At 23.6% G+C, this 23,971-nt stretch overlaps 2 protein-coding genes across 2 annotated transcripts; one reads left to right on the top strand and one right to left on the bottom strand.

Moving 5' to 3' along the window:
• Window positions 1-5,514: 5,514 nt before the first annotated feature.
• Bma-lfi-1.2 (Uncharacterized protein) lies at window positions 5,515-20,690 on the top strand (the record flags this gene model as incomplete). Its single annotated transcript, XM_043073258.1, has 42 exons — window positions 5,515-5,881; window positions 6,637-6,754; window positions 8,112-8,316; window positions 8,410-8,612; window positions 8,808-8,943; window positions 9,138-9,332; window positions 9,540-9,757; window positions 9,886-10,006; window positions 10,120-10,204; window positions 10,367-10,479; window positions 10,601-10,695; window positions 10,774-10,905; window positions 11,134-11,226; window positions 11,335-11,474; window positions 11,737-11,926; window positions 12,622-12,719; window positions 12,807-13,026; window positions 13,180-13,388; window positions 13,580-13,654; window positions 13,740-13,858; window positions 13,972-14,169; window positions 14,322-14,522; window positions 14,642-14,801; window positions 14,905-15,098; window positions 15,268-15,378; window positions 15,492-15,617; window positions 15,703-15,918; window positions 16,112-16,255; window positions 16,442-16,538; window positions 16,739-16,836; window positions 16,940-17,060; window positions 17,139-17,302; window positions 17,416-17,595; window positions 17,699-17,890; window positions 18,015-18,221; window positions 18,501-18,701; window positions 18,904-19,005; window positions 19,284-19,427; window positions 19,679-19,929; window positions 20,027-20,103; window positions 20,232-20,348; window positions 20,632-20,690. The coding sequence occupies 42 exons, from the start codon at window positions 5,515-5,517 to the stop codon at window positions 20,688-20,690; spliced, it is 6,492 nt and encodes a 2,163-aa protein (XP_042929192.1).
• A 1,721-nt stretch (window positions 20,691-22,411) lies between these two features.
• On the bottom strand, window positions 22,412-23,540 carry Bm8061 (Uncharacterized protein; the record flags this gene model as incomplete). Its single annotated transcript, XM_043073257.1, has 5 exons — window positions 22,412-22,552; window positions 22,762-22,904; window positions 22,997-23,123; window positions 23,221-23,306; window positions 23,420-23,540. 5 exons carry the CDS (start codon window positions 23,538-23,540, stop codon window positions 22,412-22,414), a joined length of 618 nt encoding a protein of 205 aa, XP_042929191.1.
• Between the last annotated feature and the right edge of the window lie 431 nt (window positions 23,541-23,971).

Here is a 23,971-nt window from a genome sequence, read left to right as displayed (position 1 = left end):
TTTAAAAATTTGTAAATTTTAAAATAATGCTACTAATACTACTATTTTGAGATTAATTTATTTTAACTCCTTCTTCAATTTAAATAATTTTTTTCAACAAATAATGTTTTATAGAAAATTATTCAAAAAAAAAAAAAACTGTAGAAAAAAATTTTAATTTTCAAACTTCATAAGATATACCGCAGAATGAACGGAATGCAGAAGAAAACAAAAAAAAAAAAAGAAATGGACATTTCATACAATAAAAATTATTGGAAATTTTGAGTTTTTATTTTCATTTTTTATTTGTTTGTTTATTTTTTCTTTCTTTGAAAGCTAATAATAAACAAAATAATTTTGATGTAATTTACGAAAATTAGGAAGGAAAATTTTTGAGAGGAAATTGTTTATTGTGAGACAAAAAAGCAAAATAGAAGAAAGAAAAAATAAATAAAACTGGTAATTTTACTTTGATAATTTGTATAATTTGCAAGGGTCATCATTGTTCGTCCATTGTTAAGAAATTGAGTATAAGTAGAGTATAAAAATAAAAATTATTCAATTTTTCAAAATCATTCAAATTCACTTCCATTTCTTTTTCCCTTTCTTTTTCATTTTCCTCTTCTTCCTCCTCTTTCTCTTCTTCTTCTACACTTATCATCATTATCTTCTCTATCACTATTCGATCATTCTTACTTTTCATTTTCACATCTTTCTAAGCATTTCAAATTCCCGACTAAACCGGAAATAACCATTTATTATCTCCGGACAGTTTTTTTTTTTTTTTTTTCTTTTATTTTTGAACCAAAAGCTTCATTTAAATGAATTGAAAATTTAATTTTCCTAAAGTATCTCAATGCAAAATGTATCCATTGTATAATTGAAAAATAAAAAAATGCAAAGATTTAATTTAGAATATTTGCAAGAATGCTTATTTCTAGGTTTATACTTTTATAATCATTTCAACTTTAAATTAATTTTAATCATCGTATAATAAGTTCCATATTGTTTACAACATATTCTTCTATTTAAACAAATATGTTCTACTTAAATTTTATTAAATTTTTAAAAAAAAAAAAAATTCTTTCTACGATTTGTTTCCTCTAGCAAATTCTACTATCCAATGACTATTCATTAATTTCGCTTTTAAAATTAGTCTCTCATTACAAATAACTCACTTTGTTACTTTTTTTTTTCCATCAAATTTTCTCGTCTACTTGACAATAAGCTCAATATGCTATGCTTATATTAAAAAAAAAAAAAAAAAAAACCAAATTCTGTGTTATATATGATCTCTCTGTTCTATCTACATTAAATTATTTAACTCTTCAACTATTCAATATACTAACTTCTTAAGCATTCAACAAAAATCTGCAATATAAAATCATATTTCAATATATTTAAATTTCACTTTTATAATTTTCATCCATTTAATTGCTTTTTAAAAATGATTTCATTTCCTTTCTTAAAATATCTTTTAGCTAGCATAAGCAAAAACATATTTTTCGTCTATTTGTTATTTTTTTTTACTATCTATATCATCAGTTTATTACTTTTTCTAGCTTGACTTTTCTTTAAGAAAAAAAGAAAAGAAATAAATTTCCTTATTCAATTTTCCTCTCTTTTTTATTTATTTTATTTTCTCTTTAAATAATTTAAAAACGGATCAATTCATCAAAAAGAAAGCAAAAAAAAAGACAAAAAACAAAAAAGCCTACTTACTGATATATTTTGCTATTTGCCATCAACTAAGAAATATTTCATTTGGGATAATCAAATGAAATTAATAAAGTAATAAGATGGCAATATTAGAAAATTAAAGCATTCTTTCCTTCTTGCAATATGAAAGTGATTAAGAGAAAAGATTATTAATCCTGATTAAAATTGATATGAATTCGTGATAAAGATATTAAAGATGATTGGTAGAAAATAATTAAACATATTCTTTCATTATTTATCATTGTCATTGCTATTATCATTGATTAATGATATCAACATTACAATCATTATCATTATGATTATTACTATCACTCTAATTGTCATCATTGTTACTACCACTACTATTATCATTATAATTATAATTACTGTTATTATCATTATCACCATATTACTATTATTATCATTATCACCACTATTATTATTACTATCATCATTAATTATTACATTATCATTATTGCTATTATTATTGTTGTCATTATTAATTATTATTACTACCACTATCATTATAGTGATGAAATTGATCGCCTGCATAGCACAACACTGTAATCAAAAGTTTTAAAACAAAACCAATTTATCCATTATCCTATTATCAAACAAATAGCCAATGAAATTGTCTTTTTTCCTCCTTTCTTTCTTTCTCTCTCTCTCTCTCTTTCCCTTTCTCATTTATTTTTTATTATTACTCTTTTAATTACTATTATCAATAAATAAACAGCTATTATTAAAATTCATCCTTCTTTCAAATCTAAACTTGTCATTCTAAAATTACTTCTTCAACATGATGAAAATAATTGAAAATTTCACTTAACTTCATGTAATTATCATACATTTTGAGAATAATATCGTTGTTGATGAAATGAGAAAAATAAAAAGACATAAAAAAAAAAAAAAAGAGTTAAAGAAGAGGAAAAAGAAGAAGAAAAGTTTTTCGCATTTGCTTTTTTCTTTCATGAGAAAAAATTTATTTTTTTTTTTTGCACTTAATTTTACTGTCTCGTCTTTAGTTTTAGTTTTTATTTTATTTATTTTTTTTTTAAAGTAATACTAACTACATTCATCTGTCTCTTTTTTTTTTCTTTCCTTCTTTCCCTACAAGAATAAAAACAGTATTGATCAATATTGTTAAAGTCCCTCACTTAGTTTACTCTTATATAGCTTGCTAAATTTCACTCTATTTCTCGACTCTTTTTGCAAAAGTTAAAAATCGATCAAATTCATGAAATTCCTTCTTTCAACCTCGCCATGTTTAGGTCTTCCCACATCATCGCTTACATATCCTTAGCTTTTGACTCACTTTAACATTTCGTACCAATGATTATCATTAGCTTCATTCCTACTATTACTACTACTATTACTACTCCTAATACTACTATTACTATTTACTACCACTATAAGTAGTAAACAACAACAATAATAATTATTACTACTACTACTACTACTACTATTTCTATCAATATAATATCAAAAAATTATTCTCAAATTAATTTTATTCATGGCTTATTATGAGCATTTGTTCATCGTATTATAATATTAACAATCACTACCAAAATAGCAATTCATTTTATCGATTTCATCAAATTGACAAATACATTTTAATGGATTTGATATAATTACAAAGAAAATGATAAATGATTAAAGAAAAAAAAAAATTTTTTTTTTTCGGATTAACACTAAATATGCTGATCTTTTTTTTATTTTTATTTCTTTTTTTAGAAAAATCTATCACTAAAAAATAATTGTGGAAGTGTAAAGTGGTTGTAATAAATGCAAATTAAATTGACTTTTCATCAGTATTGTTGCTAATGATTTATTTAGATGCTTAATTTTATTATTAATTAAAAAAATGATATAGTATAAATTAAAAAAAATGAAAAAAAAAAAAAAAAAACTAACCCTTGGAATTTTTTTGTTTTCTCTTTTATTTAAATATTACATATTTTAATCGATGAATAATAAAGTGAAATTATTGTTTGTGTATTTTCAAATTTCAATATGTAACAATGTTTTCCTTATTAACTATATCAATGCCTTCGGTCTAGTTAATAGATTAGATTTAATACAAATATATTTTTAAGGGAATATAAATTATACATATATTCTATTACTGATGAAAATAATTTCATTTTTTTTCCTTACTTTGTTATTTTTGCGCAAAAAAAAAGAATTCTCAATTGAAATTATATTGATAACTTTTCAATAAATATTATTTTAGTCTGTAAAATTGCTTAATTTCAATAAAAGTAATATTTGTTATCATAAACAAATATTATATGATAGAAAATTATCATTTTAATGAAATGAGTTATTTATTCATTGAGGAAATTATTCAATTTCCACCCATTTGAAATTTTCTTTCATTATCTATTTCCAATTTTCATTTCTTCTTTTTTTCATTCTTCTCTTTCTTATTTATTTTCCCATACTAAATTTGTAGGACATCAATGATATTTATTTTTTTCCATTTTTTTTTTTTTTTTTTACTTATATATTTGTTTACTTGCTCTTTTTTAAAAATCATTTACAACTATCACAATTAAATATTAATTATTACTCTCAGTAATAAATTGCTTTGCTTTCACTATTATAATTATTATCATTAATATTACTTTGTAAAATATCATTCAAAAGCTAGCATTATCAGTTTCACTGATAACCATTACGTAAAAGTGATAAAGAGAAAAAAAAGTTATACTAAATAATTTCATTACATATTTTTTTGTTTTTACTAAGAAATAGATATATTTATTATTACTATCATTATATGAAAGGAAATAAAAAAGATTAAATCTTAGTTTTGTTTTTTTCTTTTTTTTTTTTTCTTCAATTTATATTTTATATCATTCGTTCAATTTCATATCTAAATGAATTTTCATTTAAGCATTAACAAAACATTTAATTCAAACTGCAAATTACCACCAATCAATCTGACAATCATCCTTTTAGTAACAAAATTTTTCTCTATTTCTATATATTATATATAAAAAATATACATATATTTTAATTCTAGACATATTGATAAATCGATTTGTTAAGAATATATTTCGAAAGAAAGAAAGAATGAAAGAAAGAAGAAAAAAAAAAGTGCAGCTAATAGCTTTGATGTTAGCCTAGAAAAAAAAAAAAAAGGGGGACACATACTTATTGTACATCATTTTGGCTATATCCAAATGCAGCTGTCGCAATAACATTTTTCATATTGATTATAAAGTCTAGGACATATAGCATATTTATATGTAAATAAGGCTTTATTGTTATTTGTGATTGATAAAATTGAAAACAGAAAACAAAATTATGGATAAAATAGCTAATATTTTAAGCATTTATGCATGTAGCTTAAGCTAATTAACTCATTCACTTTTTTTTTTTCACTTTTAAATTTATTCTATCAATAAAAATCATTTAAAAATGACATATATGTAGCTATGTTAAATGTTTTATACACTGATTTATGGTTATTCTAAAATTTATATCATCCATACATAAGTTTTTATGGATGAAAAAAGAAAAAAAAAATTATTTATCAAAAAATTTTTCCTATTATTAGAATTATTCGAGAAAAAAAAAAAAATTTTTTTTTCTAAACATATATTAAAATTTCACTATGTATATCTCTTCTTTTTTTTTTAAAAAAAAAAAAAAGAAAATTGATATTACGAGATTAATTTAATTCGAAAATGAATTACTATTATTATGAAAAAAAAAGAAAATTTACATTGATCATCATAGGAAAATTTAATAGTGGAACAAAGGATATTATCTTGGAAGGAAGTAAGTAACCTTTCAACAATAAACTGATAATGCAAGCTGAGCAGGTTCATGCTCTTTACCTGCAGTGGTAGTGCAAACGTTAAAAATCGTATCGTTGTATTCGATCAGGAACAATTACCACAACGATCAAATTCATCAATTGAGCAGCATCATCGTGAAGTGCAATCTGGACGAAATAGCCAAGGGTCAGCATCGTGTCCAGAAACGTTTCGAACTTATGCTAATAGCCCTACACGAGATAGCCCATATTTAAGAAGTCGTAGTAATTCACGCAGTAGCTCACGCACTGAAATTTTACAACCTGGCCAGTGGACAAGTGTAACATCACAAGTGAAATTTCGTGCACTTACATCAACTGAACAACAGGAAGTTTTTGAAGCTCAAAAAAGAGAAAGATTATTACGTCAAGAATCAGGTGGGTAAATTTTATGGAACTGATAAATTTGATTAATTAATTGATTGACTGATTGGTTGATTGATAAAGTGATAATATTGTCTTCTTATATGCCTTTCCATATGTGTTGTACATTTCCATATTTCATTTAAAAGAATTCAAATTTTTTATTAAAATAAATAAATAAATAGATAAAAAGGAATGATTACTAGCAAATATTGTTATATGAAAAAAAAAAAAAAAAAACCTTTAACTAATTGAGTAAAGTAACAATTGAAATGTTATTTTCAGATTACTTTCGTGCAAATCATGCTTTCTAAACTAATTAATATAAAGTTATTTTTCAAAAAAAAAATTACGATATAGAAGAAAATCTTTATAAAGCTTTTTTTCTTTAAAAAAAAGTTAATATTTATAAATGTATGTTGCATGTATCCTTTTTTTTATTAAAACATTTTAATTATTTATGAACAAATCGTTATTTACGAACAAATCAAAATTTATGAATTTTTTTTTCCTTTATTTTAGAAAATAAATAAAAGAAAATTTAGATATGGTTAAAAGTTGCATTTTAATTTATTATACAAAATAACTTCCATCTAATCTTCATTTCTAATATTTGCTAATTTTAACAAATTGCTAATTTGCATTTTATACACAATTTCTTATCATACTAACAATTTATTTGCTGCATAAAAAGGAATTTTTTTTTTCCCGTTTCATTGAAAGGTTTCTTTTTTTTTTTTTTTTTGTTTTTGATAAATAAAAATTTTTAGCAATTATAACAAAAATGGATGAAGGTGCTGATGTAAGTGGTGGCATTCAACCTAGCGAATTAATCAGTCGTATACCGGATAGTCCCGGATCACGTTCCAATTACGGAGAATTTTATTGGTAAGTAACAATAACAAGATAAATCAATTTACTACCACTTGTTAATTTATTAATAATGTTTGAAAATAAAAATTTTAATTTGAAATTCTAAACTGATAAAACAAAATATTTTGCTCATTAAACTTTCAAAAGTTAAAAAAATAAAAATGCAAAAAAAAAATCCTAATTCCTGTCATACCAAATATTCTATCCATAATTTGATAGTGCTATAAAATTTCAGCAAAAATTTACATCCTTACATAGTAATAAATAATAAATTCTCTTAAAGAGATTTCCATTAAATAAACAGATTAAAATTTCATTCCTATTCAATTCACATCATACGTTGTCAGGTAATAATTGTCAGGTAATAAAAACTGAAATGTCTTTCCGGATGGCTTTTCATTATTAATCATATTTTATTTCAAATGCTAAAACATACAAATTGCTAAGATATGAATGAAAAAGAAGTAATGTTAAGGACTAAAAAAAAAAAAGTATATATTTCAAATTTAATGTAGTCGCCGATTTATTTTTCCAAAAAAAAAAACAAAAAAACCCGTAATAAAATCATGAAAATAGGAAAAATCTCAGACGAAAAAAAAAAAGAAATATTAGTAGGAATAATAATATAAGAAAAAGAAAGCCAATTTTATATCTATGACAGGGAAAAAAAACTGAAAAAATGAAGTCAAATTGAGAATAAGTCTTTCCTTTTTTTTTCTTCCTTCTAATGAAGGTAATTTCGTAAATATTGATAGAAATTCCAAAAAATTATTGTGTGCTATTATTAGTACCGTAGATCATAAAAAAGAAAAAAAAATTTTTAGGAGAAACGGATATACAATTTGAGATAAAAATTTAAAAAAAAAAAGAATTGCTTATACCATATTTTGAAAAAAAGAAAAAGAAAATCACTTCTAACAATTCAAATTATTTGGACAGATTATGAAAAAAAAAAAAAACAAATTGGATTTTCTAAATATTAGTGAGCTTAAATTATTACGAGAAAAAAAGTTCCAAATTATGAATTTATGAAAAGAGAAACTTTATCAAAAATAATTAATTTCTTTTCAAAAATCAAAAAATTATTATTGTTTCTCTTATAAACATTTTTCTCTTAAAAAAAAGAAACAAAAAACAAAATTTGAAAGTAATTTTGATTATTTAATTTTTTTTTTGAAAATTTTTTTACCCATTTTTTACTTCAAAAAAAAAAAAAAAAAAAAAAACAATACATTACTCATTTCATGATGATATAAGCTTAGGTAATATTAAGGAAATGTAAAAGTAAATACTTCTTTATAAATAAATATCTATAAATATTCTTTAAATAAGGGAAATCTAATATGCATTTCAATTTCCGGCATGAATACAGGGATACCAATGGTGAAAACGTTTATCACGTTTCGGATTCATTTGATAGCGATTTGATGCTTGAAATAGACAGTTACGGAAAAGGTGTTTCGGCAGCACGACTTGATCGTACTCAGGAAGATCTCAATAAGTATCGTCAACGGATTGATGCTAATGTAGAGCATCAAAAAGAATATTCTGATCTTATATCAGCATTACAACATAAGGTTTAAAAAATTTCGCTTCTTTTTTTTCTTTTGTTTTTAAATGTAAAGTTAAAAGTTTCTTTTTTTTTTTGGTATAATTTTCATATAATTTAGGTACAAGAATATCGACGACATATTACTGATCTTGAAAATCGAATAGCAACACGTCGATCAGATGAACCTTCATCGTTTACATTAATTGATTCAACGGTATATCCTGATGGAAAATACAAAGATGAAACATTATGGAGTCCTAAAAAAGGCTTTGATGATAGTGATTATCATCTTATAGCAAAATTAGATGAGGAACGTCGAAGGTATGAAATTTTTATTTAAAATAAATATGAATTTATCTAATAGAATATCTTATTTAATTTCCAATCTAATTTATTATAATCTAAAATTTTTATTTAAATAATCAATTATTAATATATGAGTTGTATAGCAAAAAAAAAAAAGTGAAAACAAATAACTAAATAAAATGCTAAACAAAAAGTAATTAAATCTTAAAGAGTTGATGACTATCGGATACAACTGGAACAAGAACGTATTCAAAATGATCAATTATTGCACGAAAATGAACGATTACGTCAACAATTTGAAACAAATATACGTGAAAATGAACGAATTTATAAAACACGTGAAAGAGTAGGAATATTTTTTATAAAATTTTCTTCTTAAATTGAAAAAAAAAAAAAAAAAAAAGGAAAAAAGAAAGAATGAAAAAAAAAAAAGAAAAGGAAAGAAAGAAGAAAAGATTAACCAATAATTCTTATTTAATTAAATTTATAAAGAAATTTAAATATATAGAAAAAAAAATTTTTTTTTTTTTTTTCTTATAGAATCTTACTCAGTACTTAAGTGAAGAACAAAAAAAGATGATGGATTTATGGGCTGAATTACAACGTGTTCGTCGACAACTAATTCAACATCGAGAGCAAACTGAACATGATTTAGAAAATCAACGTAATGAATTTACACGAATAATTCGAAATGTTGGAGGCTTAACAAGACAGTTAAATCTTGTTGGTGTTGAGGTAACTTAAATATAATGTAGATGAAAAATTTTTTTAATTTATAAAAATTATTTAACAAGGAAAGTAGTATCATTATATAAAATAAAATTTAATTAATAAAAAAAAAAAACACCTCAAAATTCTAATATTTCACCAATAATAATAGTTATAATTATTATTAAATAATGAAAATTTCTGTTACTATTTTAGTAAATATTAATATTACAGGGTGGATATAGTGGCATTAAAGAACCATTATTAATTGAAAGTAACCGTGGAGGAGGTGAAACAATTAGTCAAGATACGGTATTAATTGAAGCAATTAAAAGAATACGCGAAAGTCAACAACAAAATGCAAATCAAACAGGATTACAGATGTTTGATCAATTAAAATTTGCAAATGCTTCAACTGCTGATGCAGATTTATACAATGAACTTATGAAAAAGTAGGTAAAAATGAATGAATAAACCAAAAATCAAAAATTAAATCAAAATTTAGCAAAAATAAAAATATGCAATATTACAATAATAGAAGAAAGGAAGTAAAAGAAAAAAGACAAATAATTATTTATAGATATGAAGAATGCATTGAAAGAAATATTGAGCTTGAATCAAAAGGTGATGAAGCACAACGTAAGAATGCTGCACTTGAAGCGGAACTTCAACGAACTAAAGAACGCCTTTCAGATAATCAAGTTAATCTGATTTAATTTTTTTTTTTTTTAATTTTTTTTTTTTTTTTTTTTTTTGAAAGTTTTATCTTAATTTTTGAGTGTTTTTTTTTTTTTTTTTGTTTGTTTATTTATAGGTTGCACTTCGTAAATTACATGAATTAGCTCAGGATGCTTCTCGTGAACCAGGAAGAGAGAAAAGAACACGCTCACTTTCTCCAGGTAATAAAAAAAAAAGTATTGAATGAGAAGATAAAGTAATAAAATTTGATTAGGTAAGTTTTTTTTTTTTTTTTTTTTTTTTCAATGAATAAAATTAAAACAATATAAATTTTACCTCTGATAAAATAATTAAAAAAAAAAAAAAACTAATAGTTTATATAGGTGGTACACCACTTCCACCATCGGAAGCTTTACGCAGCGTTCGTAATATTATTCGTAACAAAGATAGCCAGATACAACAATTGGAAAGAAAACTAAAAATTATTGAAGGCCAGGTAAATTAAAATTAAATTTAAAATGTTTTAAAATAATTTAATAAATAATTTTTTAGAGTTAGTTCAATTTATAACAAATTTATATTTCACATCATTGCTTCTAATATTACTGTTATTTCAGGTGAAAGAATTCGTAAACAAATTTGAACATGCTGATGAAGCTCGACGTTATCTAGACAAACATTTGGCTGAAAGTAAACGTGACCTGACAAATCAGTATGAAATTTTAACAAAAATTCAAACAAAAAAAAAAGAAAAAAAATTCCCTTTACTTGTGAAAATTTTAAATTTCAGAATTAAAAGTTTGGATAATGCAGAACGTCAAATAAGACGTTTGGAAGAACGATTACGTGCTGCTGATTTAGAAAAAGCAGCAATTGAAAAAGCTAGAAAATTCCTGGAAGAAGAAATAAATAAATTACATCAGTTAGTAATTGTATATCTAATTAATTTACAATTAAATATATGAAAAAATAATTTTATATTTGTTTCTTTATAATTCATTTGGTATTTTTTTTTCTTAATTTACTAAATTTAAAAAATTTCTTCTATTACTTTGATAGCAAAATTTCCCTCTAAAATTTACTTCTCATGAAATTAATTAAATTTAAATTTATATCAAGAAAGGACGAAAATAAGAAAGAACATTTATAGACAATATCAAAAAGCAACAGCTGAGGAAGAACGAAAAGCTCGCGATAAACAACATGAAATTAATCTTGGATTTGAGGAAGAATATAAAAATCGGTACATATATTTAAAAATTTTGAATTTGAATTAAACACTATAATTTCAATGTATATAATATTAATTAAACTATGTGCTAATATTTCTAAATTAAACAATTATTTTTAGGATTAATGAATTAAAAAATCGCATCGAAATAATTCAGCGTGATAATACGAAACTGAAAACAGAATTAAACACAATGAGAGATAAATATCGTGATACTGAAAATGAATATAATATTACATTAAGAAAATTGGAGGAAAAAGGTTTACATTAAATATTTAATTTAATTTTTGAAATGTTTAATTTCAGTAGTTAAAATGAATAATCTAATTATTTAAAGAAATCAAATTAATTTTTTGGAAAAAAAGCAGAAAAAAGAAAAAAGTTTTATTGAAAACTTCACTTTGGAATGTTTAATTTTGATATTCTTGAAATTAATAAATTAAGAAATCATATGAAGAAATTAAATTAACTTTTGAAAAAAAAAAAAAAAAAAAAGGAAATTTTTTCCTCTTTTTAATTTAGATACTGCACTACGTCATCTTGATGAAACGAAACGTCAATTAACTAATGAGCTTGATCAACAGCGAACACGTTATGACGCTTTAAATTCTGAATTTGATAAATTAAATAATGAATATGAAAATGCAAATAAGACAACTACAACACTGGAACAAACGCTTCGTGAAATTAAACAACAACGTGATGAATATAGGTAACAAAATTAATTAATTAATTAATTAACAATTCAAACAAATATATGAATTTCATTTCATTTTTAACAAAAAAAAAAAAAAAAAAAATAAAAAAAAAAAAAAAAAAAAAAACATATGAATTATAAGCAAGAAATCTGTTTAAAAAAAAAAAAAAAAAGAAAGGATAAATTTCAAAATAATCATTATTTTATGATTAATTTCTCTAATATAATTTAATTAAAATAATTTATCAATTAATAATTCATTAATCTTTATTCAATTAAAAACCAGATACAAATAAATGAAATGAGAGGAAGAAAAAAGAATTACTTTCCCCTTTTTTTTTCGCATAATTTCTTTTTTTCATTTCATTTGATCATCTCATATTGCTTAAAGCACAACAAAATCCATTTGTTTTCCGCTTTTCATTTGTTTGTTTGTTTGTTTGTTTGTTTTTTTTCCTTCTTTTTTTCCCACCTTTACAATTTTCTTCCTCTCTCCATTTCATTTTATTATTTAAAGAATTACTTCTGTTTGACTGGTTGAGACTTCTATTTGATAGATACGAAAAATGATGTGATTATGTTTTTGGTTTTAACATTATCTATGGATAAATCACAGATAAGTTTAGTTTTTTTTTTTCTTAAAATTATTGCAAAAAAAAAAAATTCTTTTCCTTATACATTAATTATATGCTAATTATTTTTATTTTTAGTAAGCAAAAAGATGAGCTTTCACGACAAATGTTTGATTTGAAGCATCAGTTAGAAAATGAAAAAGCAGCACGAGAAGAAGCGGAAAAAACAACGAGCCGTAAGTGAAATTTTTCTTTTCTAATTTTTGAAAAATATTTAGTAATAAAAGAAAAAGAAAACGGAAAAAAAAAAAAGATTTTTACAGGTTTAACAAAAGAAATTGAAAAACTTAAACTTCAAATTACGGATTACGAAAATCAATTAAGTATGCTACGACGACATAACGATGAACTTGATACACAAATTAAAAGTGGTCAAGCTAAAATAACTGCTATTGAAAATGATTTAATTACAAGTCAAAAAGAAACTGTTCGATTGAATGAATTAAATAGCCGTCTTCAAAGAGAAAAGCAAGATGCTATCAAGTTTGTATTATATATTTAAAAAAAAAAAAAAAAAAAAAGCGATAGCAAAAAAAGAAAAATGCCAATTGTTAATTTCTTTTGCTTTTTAAATTATAAATGAAAGAAGAAACTTTTAATAAATGATTTTTTTACATTATTTTCCCCTTTTTTTAGCCAGAAATTAAAAGGTGAAAGTGATGCTGAAATTTGGAAAGAACAAATTCGAAAATTGGAACAAGAAATTGAGAAATTAAGAATCGAAAATCGAACAATAACTGAACAAGAAGAACGAACACGTGATGCATTAACAAAAGAAACAAATCGTTCACATCTTTTGCAAAAAGAACTTGAAGAGACAAAACTAGAAATAGAAGAACTTGAAAGTGAATCTCTTCTTTTCTCTATTTTTGTTTTTAAATGAATATATAAATATGATAAAATAAAAATAAATAAAGTTGCTTAGAATTTATTTAAACTTTTTTTGTTTTATTTTTTTAATAAATGATTTAATAATTATTATGCTTTTATTAGTATATTCGAAAATATTTCTACTTCATTCCATAATTTTTTGCAGAAAAAATTAGACGATTAGAGCAAGAAATTGAAAGTAGTTCACGTGGTACACGTAAAGATGAATCAGAGGAAACAGGTATATTTGGTTTAATTTGTTTAAACAAAAAAAAAAAAAGGGAGAAATTTTTCTTTTTGTTTCTAAAAATTGCTCGAATTTTTAGATAAAATTTCACTTGCTCCAAGTGGTCCAACAGTTTATGATACTGAAATACATGAAATACGCATTAGAGAAGTTAATGATAAATGGAAACTTGAGTTTGATAAACTTCTCAGTGAAAAGGTTTAGTTCAATTCATTTTTTTTTTCCTTCTTTAAAAGAAATAGTCTTCCTGCTAAAAAAAAATTTTTTTTTTCAAATAATTATTTTACATATATAAAAGGTTAAAATTTTAGGATGAACTTGAGCGTAAAATTCGTGACTTAGAAGATCAAATTATGCAAAAAAATCGTGAAATTGAACGACAAGAAACCGATATAGCAGAATTGAAACGTAAACATCAAGAAGAAATTGATAGATTACGAAGTGAAATGTCACAACTTCATGATAAACACCAAAATGATCTTGATGATGAAAAAGAGCAATACAATAAGGTAATTTAACTTAGATCAAAACATTTATTCATATTATTGTGCTCTGTTCAATGATCAAATCAAATTAAAATATATATATATATATATATATTAAATAAATTTATACATATATATTTTTTGGCTGATATAAAATGAAGAGAAAATTTTTGCAGAATTTAGAATCGATTAAACTTGTTGAAGATGAACTTCGTAATAAACTTGTCGAAGCAGAGAGAAAATTTGCTGAAGCACAAAATCGTGAAAATCAATTGGAACGTGAAAAAGCAGAATTAAAAGAAAAATATGAACAAGCATTAATACAAATTCAAAAATTTAAAGATGACCTAGATGATGCACGACAGGAAGCGGAAAATGTAAATACATTTTTAATTAAAAAAAAAAAAAAATTGTTTTTTGATAAGCACTTAAAAAAATACTGTTGGAAAATTTTTATTTTGTTTGTTTGTTTTTATATTTTTTATTTATTTTTTAGGAAATACAAAAATGGAAGACTGAAGTGTATTCAGTACGATCAGAGCTTAAGGCACTTGAAACTACAAATAATGCATTAAAAACACAACTTACGGCAGCTAATGAACGAGCTGAATCATTAAATAAAACAGTTAATGATCAAAATAGCAAGATAAGAGATTGTATGTATTTTATTCTTAAAAAACAAAAACAACTTTAAAAAACTTTTAATCTTTATTTATGAATGAAAAAAAAAAAGTAATGAAAGATTTATAATGATTATAGTGAATACACAAATTCGACGTCTTGAAGAAGAAATATCAGATTTAAAATCTGCTGCTGTAACACGTGAATCAGATTTGGAAAATTCATTAGCACGTTTACGTTCCGTGGAAGATCAGTATGCTACCTTACAAAGTGAACATGCTAAAACACGAAATGAGTTAGAAATTTTACAAAGAGAATATGATTTACTTAAGGTAAATGAAAATTTCTATAATTAATATTTGAATAATATAAAATCAATCAAAATTATACAAATAAAATTTAACTAAGTTAAAAGAAGAAAGGAAAAGAAAATTTTTATTAAAATTTATCATATAAAATAAATGAGGAAAAAATAATATTGAAAAATTTTTTAAATTATAGAGCACAAATATCAATCAAGAATCTGAACTTGAACGTCTTAGAAATAAAATTCAACAATATGAAGTAACAATTAAAGAACAAAAGAATGTACTTGATCATCTTAAAGCAGAAGTAAATTTTCTCATTTCTTATTTCTATTGTAATTTAAAATTTTTATATGTGTTGTAGAAAAAAAGAAAGGAAAAAAAAGGAAACAGTAAAATTCAATAGAATTTAAATTTTAGCGAGAACGATTACAAAATATTTATCGTGATAAAGTGAAACAATTAGATCATCTTACCCAATTGGTACAATCATTTGATGTTAAAATGAATAAAATGCGCCAAAATCTTCGTGATACCTCAGATAAGGTTTGTTAATTTTATAATTTTTTCTTTAACAATTTTATAATTTTTCTTTATTTTTCATTTAACAAAAAAGAAAAATTCTTTTTAGCTTATTGCTGCTGAAACAGAACGTAATACTTTACGCTCTGAAGTTACTAAATTACAACAAGAGTTACAATTTGGTAAAGATCAAATGGTACGTCGAACAGATGAATATCAATCATCTTTGGAAGATCTAGCAAATGCACATCGAGCTGCTGAAGATGGACGTCTTAATGCATTACAAGAATTAGAATCACGAAAATATGAATTAGCTGATTTAAAGGTTAAATAAAGTATTTTTTTATTGATATTAAAATAAATAACATCATTTCCTCTTTTTTTTTTTTTTTATTTTTTATTGATGTTAAAATAAATAATAGCATTATACATATATTTGAGTTTTTATATTTACATATATTATATACTTTTCTTTTTTTTCAAATGTATTTCAAAAATATTTTGTAAATTTTTTTCAGTCACGATTTGAAAATACGGAACAACGCTTAACATCACTACAACATGATTATAATAAAGTGGAAAATGAAAGAGATATTATGGCTGATTCACTTAAACGCTTCTATTCTGTTACAACACATGCGGTAACATTACATAAAGTAAAGGTAATTTTATATAAATAATTAAATTTAATAAATTTTATTTATTTATTTATTTTTTTTTTTGCTAAATAACTATAAAAAGTAACAAAAACATATGGTGAAGAATTCAAAATTTTACTATTATTTACTACCATTATTTATTATTATTATTATTATTACTAATCCTACTACTCATTTTTAATATTTCAGGAAGATGTTGATCGTGATCAATTAATTGAAACTGAAATACCACGTTCAATTCCTTTCCCACCATCCGTTGATTATACCACTGCGGGAGGACGCACTGGTAGTTAATCAGTTTTTTTCTTTTTTTTTTTTCATTTTGTTTTACTTAACAAATATATTAAATGATAATAACAAAGAAAAAAATATAGGTATAATTGATTCTATATTTGAATTATTTAATAAATTTAGGAATATTTGTTTTGACTAAATTAAATTATGTAATTATGATGGTTGTATATAATTTAATATTAACTGTTACAGCAAGAACTATTAATATCGGTGAAACACTTGATATTAATCAACTTGAAAATACTCTTCAAACATTAATTGGTCGAATTGAACGATTAGAGCGTGAACGAGTAAGTATTATTTCTTAAATATTAATCTTTCATAAACAATTAATATTATATTTTTTTAATTTCTAAGATAATCATTATAAATAATAAATTATGAATATTACAGAATGAGTACCGTGAGGCTCTTGATCGTCTGAAGAAAAAGACGAGTGATACTCACACAACCATTCATAAACATGAAACACGCTATAAAACCATTGAAGAAAATTTAACCGATATGGAAGAAGGTAATAAATTAATAAAATAATTAATTTTAGTTTCTTTAAAAAAAAAAAAAAAAAGAAATTAAATGTTTTAATTTGTAGAGAAACGTGCATTAGAAGTACGATTAGCATCAGCTAAACAATTGTTACGTTCACAAGAAGAAGCATTAAAACAACGAGATGAAGAACGACGTCAATTAAAAGCTAAAATGGTAGCAGCAGATTTGGAAGCACGCGGAAAAGATGCACAACTACGACATCTTAATGTTAGCAAATTAATTTTAACTATCACTAAATTATGTATCAAAATCATTTGTAAAATAATAAATGAAAATTTTATCATACATTTATGTAATTTATAAATATATTTTATTGATAGGAACAACTAAAGAATTTACGTAATGATTTGGAAAGTACACAAGCTGATTTACGAACTTTACGTGAACGTGAAGAACAATGGGATGCTAATCGTTTCCAACTTGAAAGTAAACTTCGAGATAAGGAAGGTGAAACACAACGACTTAATCTGTTGCAGACAAATCTTGAAAGTGAAAAACAGGTAAATAAAATAATTTTTTATACTCTTTTTTTTTTTTAACACTTCAACATTTAGTTTTTATTAAAAATTATATAAGTTTGAATTTTTTTTTTTTACTTTTTAGTCTTTGAATGAACGAATAAAAGAACTCTCTGGACAGTTACAATTAAGTGAAATAAAATGTACCGATATGAAAGAAGATATGGAAAGATTGAAAAGAGAACTTTCAAAAGCTGAAAGTGTTGAAATGGAACTTCGAAAAACTTCAGATCATCAATCAAGAACAATTAGTGAATATCAAATTCTTCGAGATCAAGTAAAATTTATTTCACTTCATATTTTTTTGTTCAATTATTAAATCATAAACTTTAATTAACACTTTATATTTCATATTTGTTACTATTATATATAATTTTTATACAGATAATAAAAATTTTCAGATAACTGGTGCACAAAATGATCTAGCAAATGCAAATAATCAAAAGCAACAACTTGAACATGAATTAACAACAGCACGAAGTGAATTACGTGATTTTAAGCAACGTATGCGTGATTTAAGTGGTCGAGCATCTGATTTGCAACGACAATTACAAGATGCTCATGCAGAGAAAAATCGTCTCGAAGAAAGATTATTAGCTCTTGAAAAGGTTTTCTATTTGATAAATATATATTTATTTTTACTAATTGTTAAATTGCTATTTTATTGTATCTTAAACTTTTTCGTAATTACTATTTTACTTTATTTTGCATTTTTTTTTTTCTGTTTTACTTTATCTTACCTTTTTTTTATCGCTTGCTTACCTTTTTATAGATATAGATATATTGTATTCCAAAAAGATGTAGTAAATATCTTACAAGTCACTTTTTTTTTTCTTTTTCCTTTGCTAATCTTTTTAATTTCCTAATGAAATGATTGTAAATTACAGGTAACATCATCACAAAGAGCAACAGAAGATGACCTTAGGCAACAAGTTGAAAGTTGTAAGAATGAACGAAGAACACTACAACGTGAACTTGATGAAATTCAACGAAGATTAGCACAGTTAGAGAATGAAAAAAGAACAATGATAGGCCAGCTTGAAAATACCAAACGTGATCGAATTACATTTGTTAAAAAAATTGAAATGGTAATTATTATCAAAATGAATTTTAAAAATTTATAATTATCAATAACTTTATGATTATCCTTCCCTTTTTTTTTTTCTTCTTTTCTAATGAATCAAGTAATAATATCTGATAATTTTATTTATAAATTAGAATTAAACAAATAGAGCAAATAAATGGAATGAAAATTTTCCCGTATTACTTTCGAAAATAATGAAATTATAGCTGGAAAATGAAAAACGACGCACCGATGCAGCAATCCGTGAAACTGCCTTACAACGTGAAGCTATTGAGAAATCATTGAATGCAATGGAAAGAGAAAATAAGGTTTTACAAATAAACTATTTATTTGTACTAAATATTTAGAGATATATTGAAAATTTGAGATTAATTTATTTATGACAAAAATTTTTCCATTCATGAAGAATCTTAAATTTTCACTTTGGTTTTTTTTTTTTCCTTTTTCCTTTAAAAAAAAAATTCTAATTTTGCTCTTTCATTTATATTTTTAGTCATAGATGATTAAAAAATTGAGTAAAAATAATCAAATATGATATTAGAAATTTTTTTTAATATCTAACGTTATAAATGGTAATTTATTATAGGAACTTTACAAAAATTGTGCTCAATTGCAAAAACAAATTGCACAATTGGAATTTGAAAATGGTAATCGTATCATTGAAATTAGTAGTAAACAACGTGAAGAACAAGATAAACAATTACAACGAATGAGAAATGAAAAAATTCAAGTATGCATTAATATATGCAAAATTTTATTAAATTTTGAAAAATCATAATTTTTAATATATCATTAAATCTTATTATATATGTTGAAAAAAATAAAAAAACCTCCCCCCTTCCATTCAATAATATATTCTATTCTGAATAAAAAAAAAAAAAAAAAAGAAAAAGAATTTATTAATGTTTTTTAATATATAAAAAATATAATAATATCAAATATATGTATATTTTTAAATTTTAATAAATATATATATTTAAGATCGAACGAATAATAGAAAATCGTGAACGTACACAGCAAAACCGTATTAAACAATTGGAAAATCAACTTAGCATTATGAGAGAACAATTGGATAATGAAAGGAGACGTCGCCGTGATTATGTTGATCGAAGTTTAGCTGGTGATATTGGAAGACTTGGTGGTGGCTATTTAGGATTAAGAAGTGCTGGTGGAATTCATAGTGCTGGCATATTACCACATTTAGGAGAAGATTATATGAGTGCAGGAGCAACGTAAGTATTTCTTTTTTTTTTTTTTCATCTTTTATTTATATTTTTTCCTGTTTTTTTTTAATTAAAAATTTTATAGTATATTTCTTGATTATTCTAGAAGATATATACGATCAACATTTGCTTCTAATCCGCTTACACCACCTCTTGGAACTTCTACACCAACACAATATCAGGGTTAGTTAAGAGAAATAAATGAATTTAACATTTAATTTTTTTTTTTTTTAAATTTTATTGACTACATAGAATTTTTTTTTTTCATTTTAATTAATTTATATTTAAATGAAAAAAGAAAAATTTTGCAGATACGCAACGTGAATCGTACATTTCAACATCATCATCATATCATCCATCAATGGTTGGAAGTACAACTTCAGATAAAATCAAAATTGAAACTCTAGAACCTTCAAAGGAAATTGAAGGTATTAATTCTTTTCATATTGTGTTATTTCCTTAACAAAATATGAAGGTAGAAAATTTCCTACATTTCAAGAATATTTTATAGTAAAAAAATTTTATAATTTTTAAATTAATATTTCTTCATAGCACATTAGTGATATTGTTGTATGCTAAGATACAATTAAATAATTAGCTTTCATCATTGAAAAATAAAACCTCATCTAATTTCTAAATCACTTCTTTAATTCATTTATTGCATTCGATTGCAAAAAATTATTCTTTTTTTTTTTTATTTTATAATTTTAGAAAGACGAACAAAGACAGTTATCGTTATGAAAACCAGCAAATTGGAAGATGTAAAATAAATCAATTAGAATTGAAAATTTTTTTTTTTATCAAATATGTTTTTAAAAGAATATAGCTTAGATTATATTATTAACAATAAAAAAAAATTTGCATTAACCAATAAATCTTTCTTCTTCTTTTTTTCTTTTTTTTTTTTTCAGAGCCAAGTACTCCATCTCAAACATCTCAAGAATAAAAAGAATAATTACAACTAATAAAACTTACAATTTCCATACAATTAACAATTCGAGCGAAATGTTGAACTGCCACTAATACTACTGCTATTACTTACTACTACTACTGCTGTTACTATTACTCTTACTATTACAATAACTATTGGTAACCAGTATGTTAGATTATGATAAAAATTTTCTTTAAAATTAATCATTATCATTTTTATGTGCTTATATTTGCTAGCATTATATACTAACAATAGGAATGGCTTTTCAAAAAACAAAAAGAAAAATTTTTTTGATTTTTTTTTCCTAACAACTGTAATAAATGGATCAAAATTCAACTTTTTTTTTTCTTATTCATTAATTTTTTTTTTGAATTCAAAAGGATTTTTTTTTTAATGTCATTTGTTCGTATTATGTATAATCATCGTTTTTTAATATTTTTTTTTTAAAAAATAAATTACAATATTTTTGCTTGGAAAAAAGAGAGAAAATAAAGAAAAGTTGATGAAAATTAAAATAGTTATACATAAATAATTACAGATATATGCATGATTTGTTTGAATTCAATAAAATATAATTAATCCTAATTCGTATTGCCATTTTCTCTCTTTTTTTTTTTTTTTCAAGTGGAAAAGATTTCAAATTTCGTGATTTTTTCTTTTTTTTTTTTCACTCATTATTAATATATGTTATCGTTGAATATTATTCATATCTAGGATGGAACTTCTTTTTCTGCATAATTTTTTTTCAGTTAAAAAAAAAGAGGAAAAGAAAAGCCATTATCGTTTTTTGTTCTTTTTTTTTTTTCTTAATAGCTTCTTTAATGCATCATTCACAAGCTTATATCATATCAGCTGCCAAATCTTACATAATATTGTTTCATCCTTTATATCATTTTTATTTTTCAAATATCAATGTTGTCTGTAGTGAGTGACGCCATTCTACCAAAAATAAAATAATCTTTTCAGTTTTTCACACTGTTATTATTGATACGATGAAAATACTTAAAATTGATTGGAAAAAAAAAGAGAAAAACATGCTTTTTTTAATAGTGAAATTACTGTGATTAGCAACTGTATATCAGATATGGACAAATAAACATTAATTTAACTTACTTATTTAAATCTAATTACGTCAATTATACTACTGATGGTAAAAAAAAAAAAAAAAAAAAACTGAAGCAACTAATAGCTTATATAAATTATTTACGAAAAATGAAAAAAAAAAAAAAAAAACAATCATGGATTGATCATGCTGGAGAGTGCAAAAAAAAAAACGAAAATAAATATGAAAGCTGGAGAAAAAAGGCTTAAAAATATTAAGGTATACAAAAAAGACAAAAAATGAATTTCATATTGAAATCCAAATTTATGATAAAATTTGCAAAGTATTCCAAAAGATTGAACTTTTCAAGCAAATGAAAAATGATCTGCAATGATGCATCAAGGTTCCAAATTACTTAAACTAACTCTCTGGTTACTTGGAATCGCTAACATTAATGCATTAATGTGAAGAAGTAAAGCATGTATTTTATAGCACACGAAGAAAAAAAAAATGATTTTTCAAAAGCATACCTGATTGGGTAAAAGACAGGAGCGCCCAAAGCAACATGGGAAAAAGATACGATGAATCCATTTCATCCATCTTGGATTCAACTGACCATATGGTTCCTCATTTTTAGGCTTGAAAACACCTATAGTTTCCTATAAGAAATGACAAATACTTCACGAATTTTGCTGCTTCATTACTATGATATCCTAAACAAAGAAAGGAAGAGAAAAAAAAAGTTATTCTACTTTCTGAAAATGATGTTTTGCACAAAAAAAAAAAAAAAAAAACCAAGGTATTCTACAAAAACTAAATGAATGAGCTATTTGGATATAGTTGAAGAAAGAAACTATAAATTACACACTCCATTACAATTCTTCACGAAATATGACCCAGATGATCCTTGCCGGATTCGTTCAGGATAAACTCCTTCACGTATTGCATGAATAGCATCACTAATAATATTTGCAAATTCAGCATTTCCAACCGAACCATAATTTTCATTAACTGAAAATTTAACATTCACATATTGTTCAGTCCTCTTGAATATTAGGATAAGATATGTAATATCTACTCAATCAATAACAATAATAACATACAATATTTCACATCTTCATCATCCGAACTTGATAAGCGATTTTGTCGATCACTAATTGATCCACTTTCTTCACCTGTTAATGCTTGAATTCGTCCCGAGAGCAATGGTTTTCGTTCCAAATTCCCTTTCTGAAATTTTAAAACTTTACTGAAATGAATGAAATAGGGAATTAATGCAAATGACACGACTAAAATGACATAAATAATATTTAATGAAAAATTCTACCTTCACATTTTTCTTTGTAAATTTGCTGATTGGATTCATTTTTGAAAAGATACCTTCCAATTCATCACAAATATCTGCTTCTGAATCTAAACAATATATTGTTTAACTTCGCCTTTTTTTTTTCCGGATTTTTATTGCATTTGTGATAAATTTTGTTGAAAAAATTTCTATTACTAAATAATTTCCAATAAAAATTCACCTGAATCTTGGCCTATTATTCTGGTCACTGATTGTGAATTAGTCGATAAATCACTCTGATTAATAGGACTACGATTACCACAGTGAACTTGTGAAATCCACGGTACAAATAATAAATTCATTGTTAATAAATATTAGTCGAAATCAGTTAAAATCAAATTATAAAATTGTCATATAAATACCACTGAAATAAAACGAAAATTGATTAAATTCATCGGTGATCAATGATCAGTTATCAAATACAGTAACCTTTATTTTAAAGATCAAAAACATAAAAACAATTGAACCATATAAACACTTCTTTCTGTTTCAATCAAAGAAAAAAAAGACATGAACAACATAAGATAAAGTATATTTAACAACAGAAAACTGAAACAAATTTAATTCAAATCATACAGCTCAAAAATTGAACCAATCCAAGAAAAAAAAAAGTATAATAAAACTTAAATATGATTTGAATAGATTGGAAAAAAAAAAAAAGAAATTCAAATAGTGTGTTACTTAACTGTGTTATTTTCTCATTATTTTTAATCAATTTCTTTTTTCCCTCTGC

The sequence above is a fragment of the Brugia malayi genome (genome assembly GCF_000002995.4).
Source record: "Brugia malayi strain FR3 genome assembly, contig: Bm_v4_ChrX_scaffold_001, whole genome shotgun sequence".
Classification (NCBI taxonomy): domain Eukaryota; kingdom Metazoa; phylum Nematoda; class Chromadorea; order Rhabditida; family Onchocercidae; genus Brugia; species Brugia malayi.
This window is presented reverse-complemented; position numbering and strand designations above follow the sequence as displayed.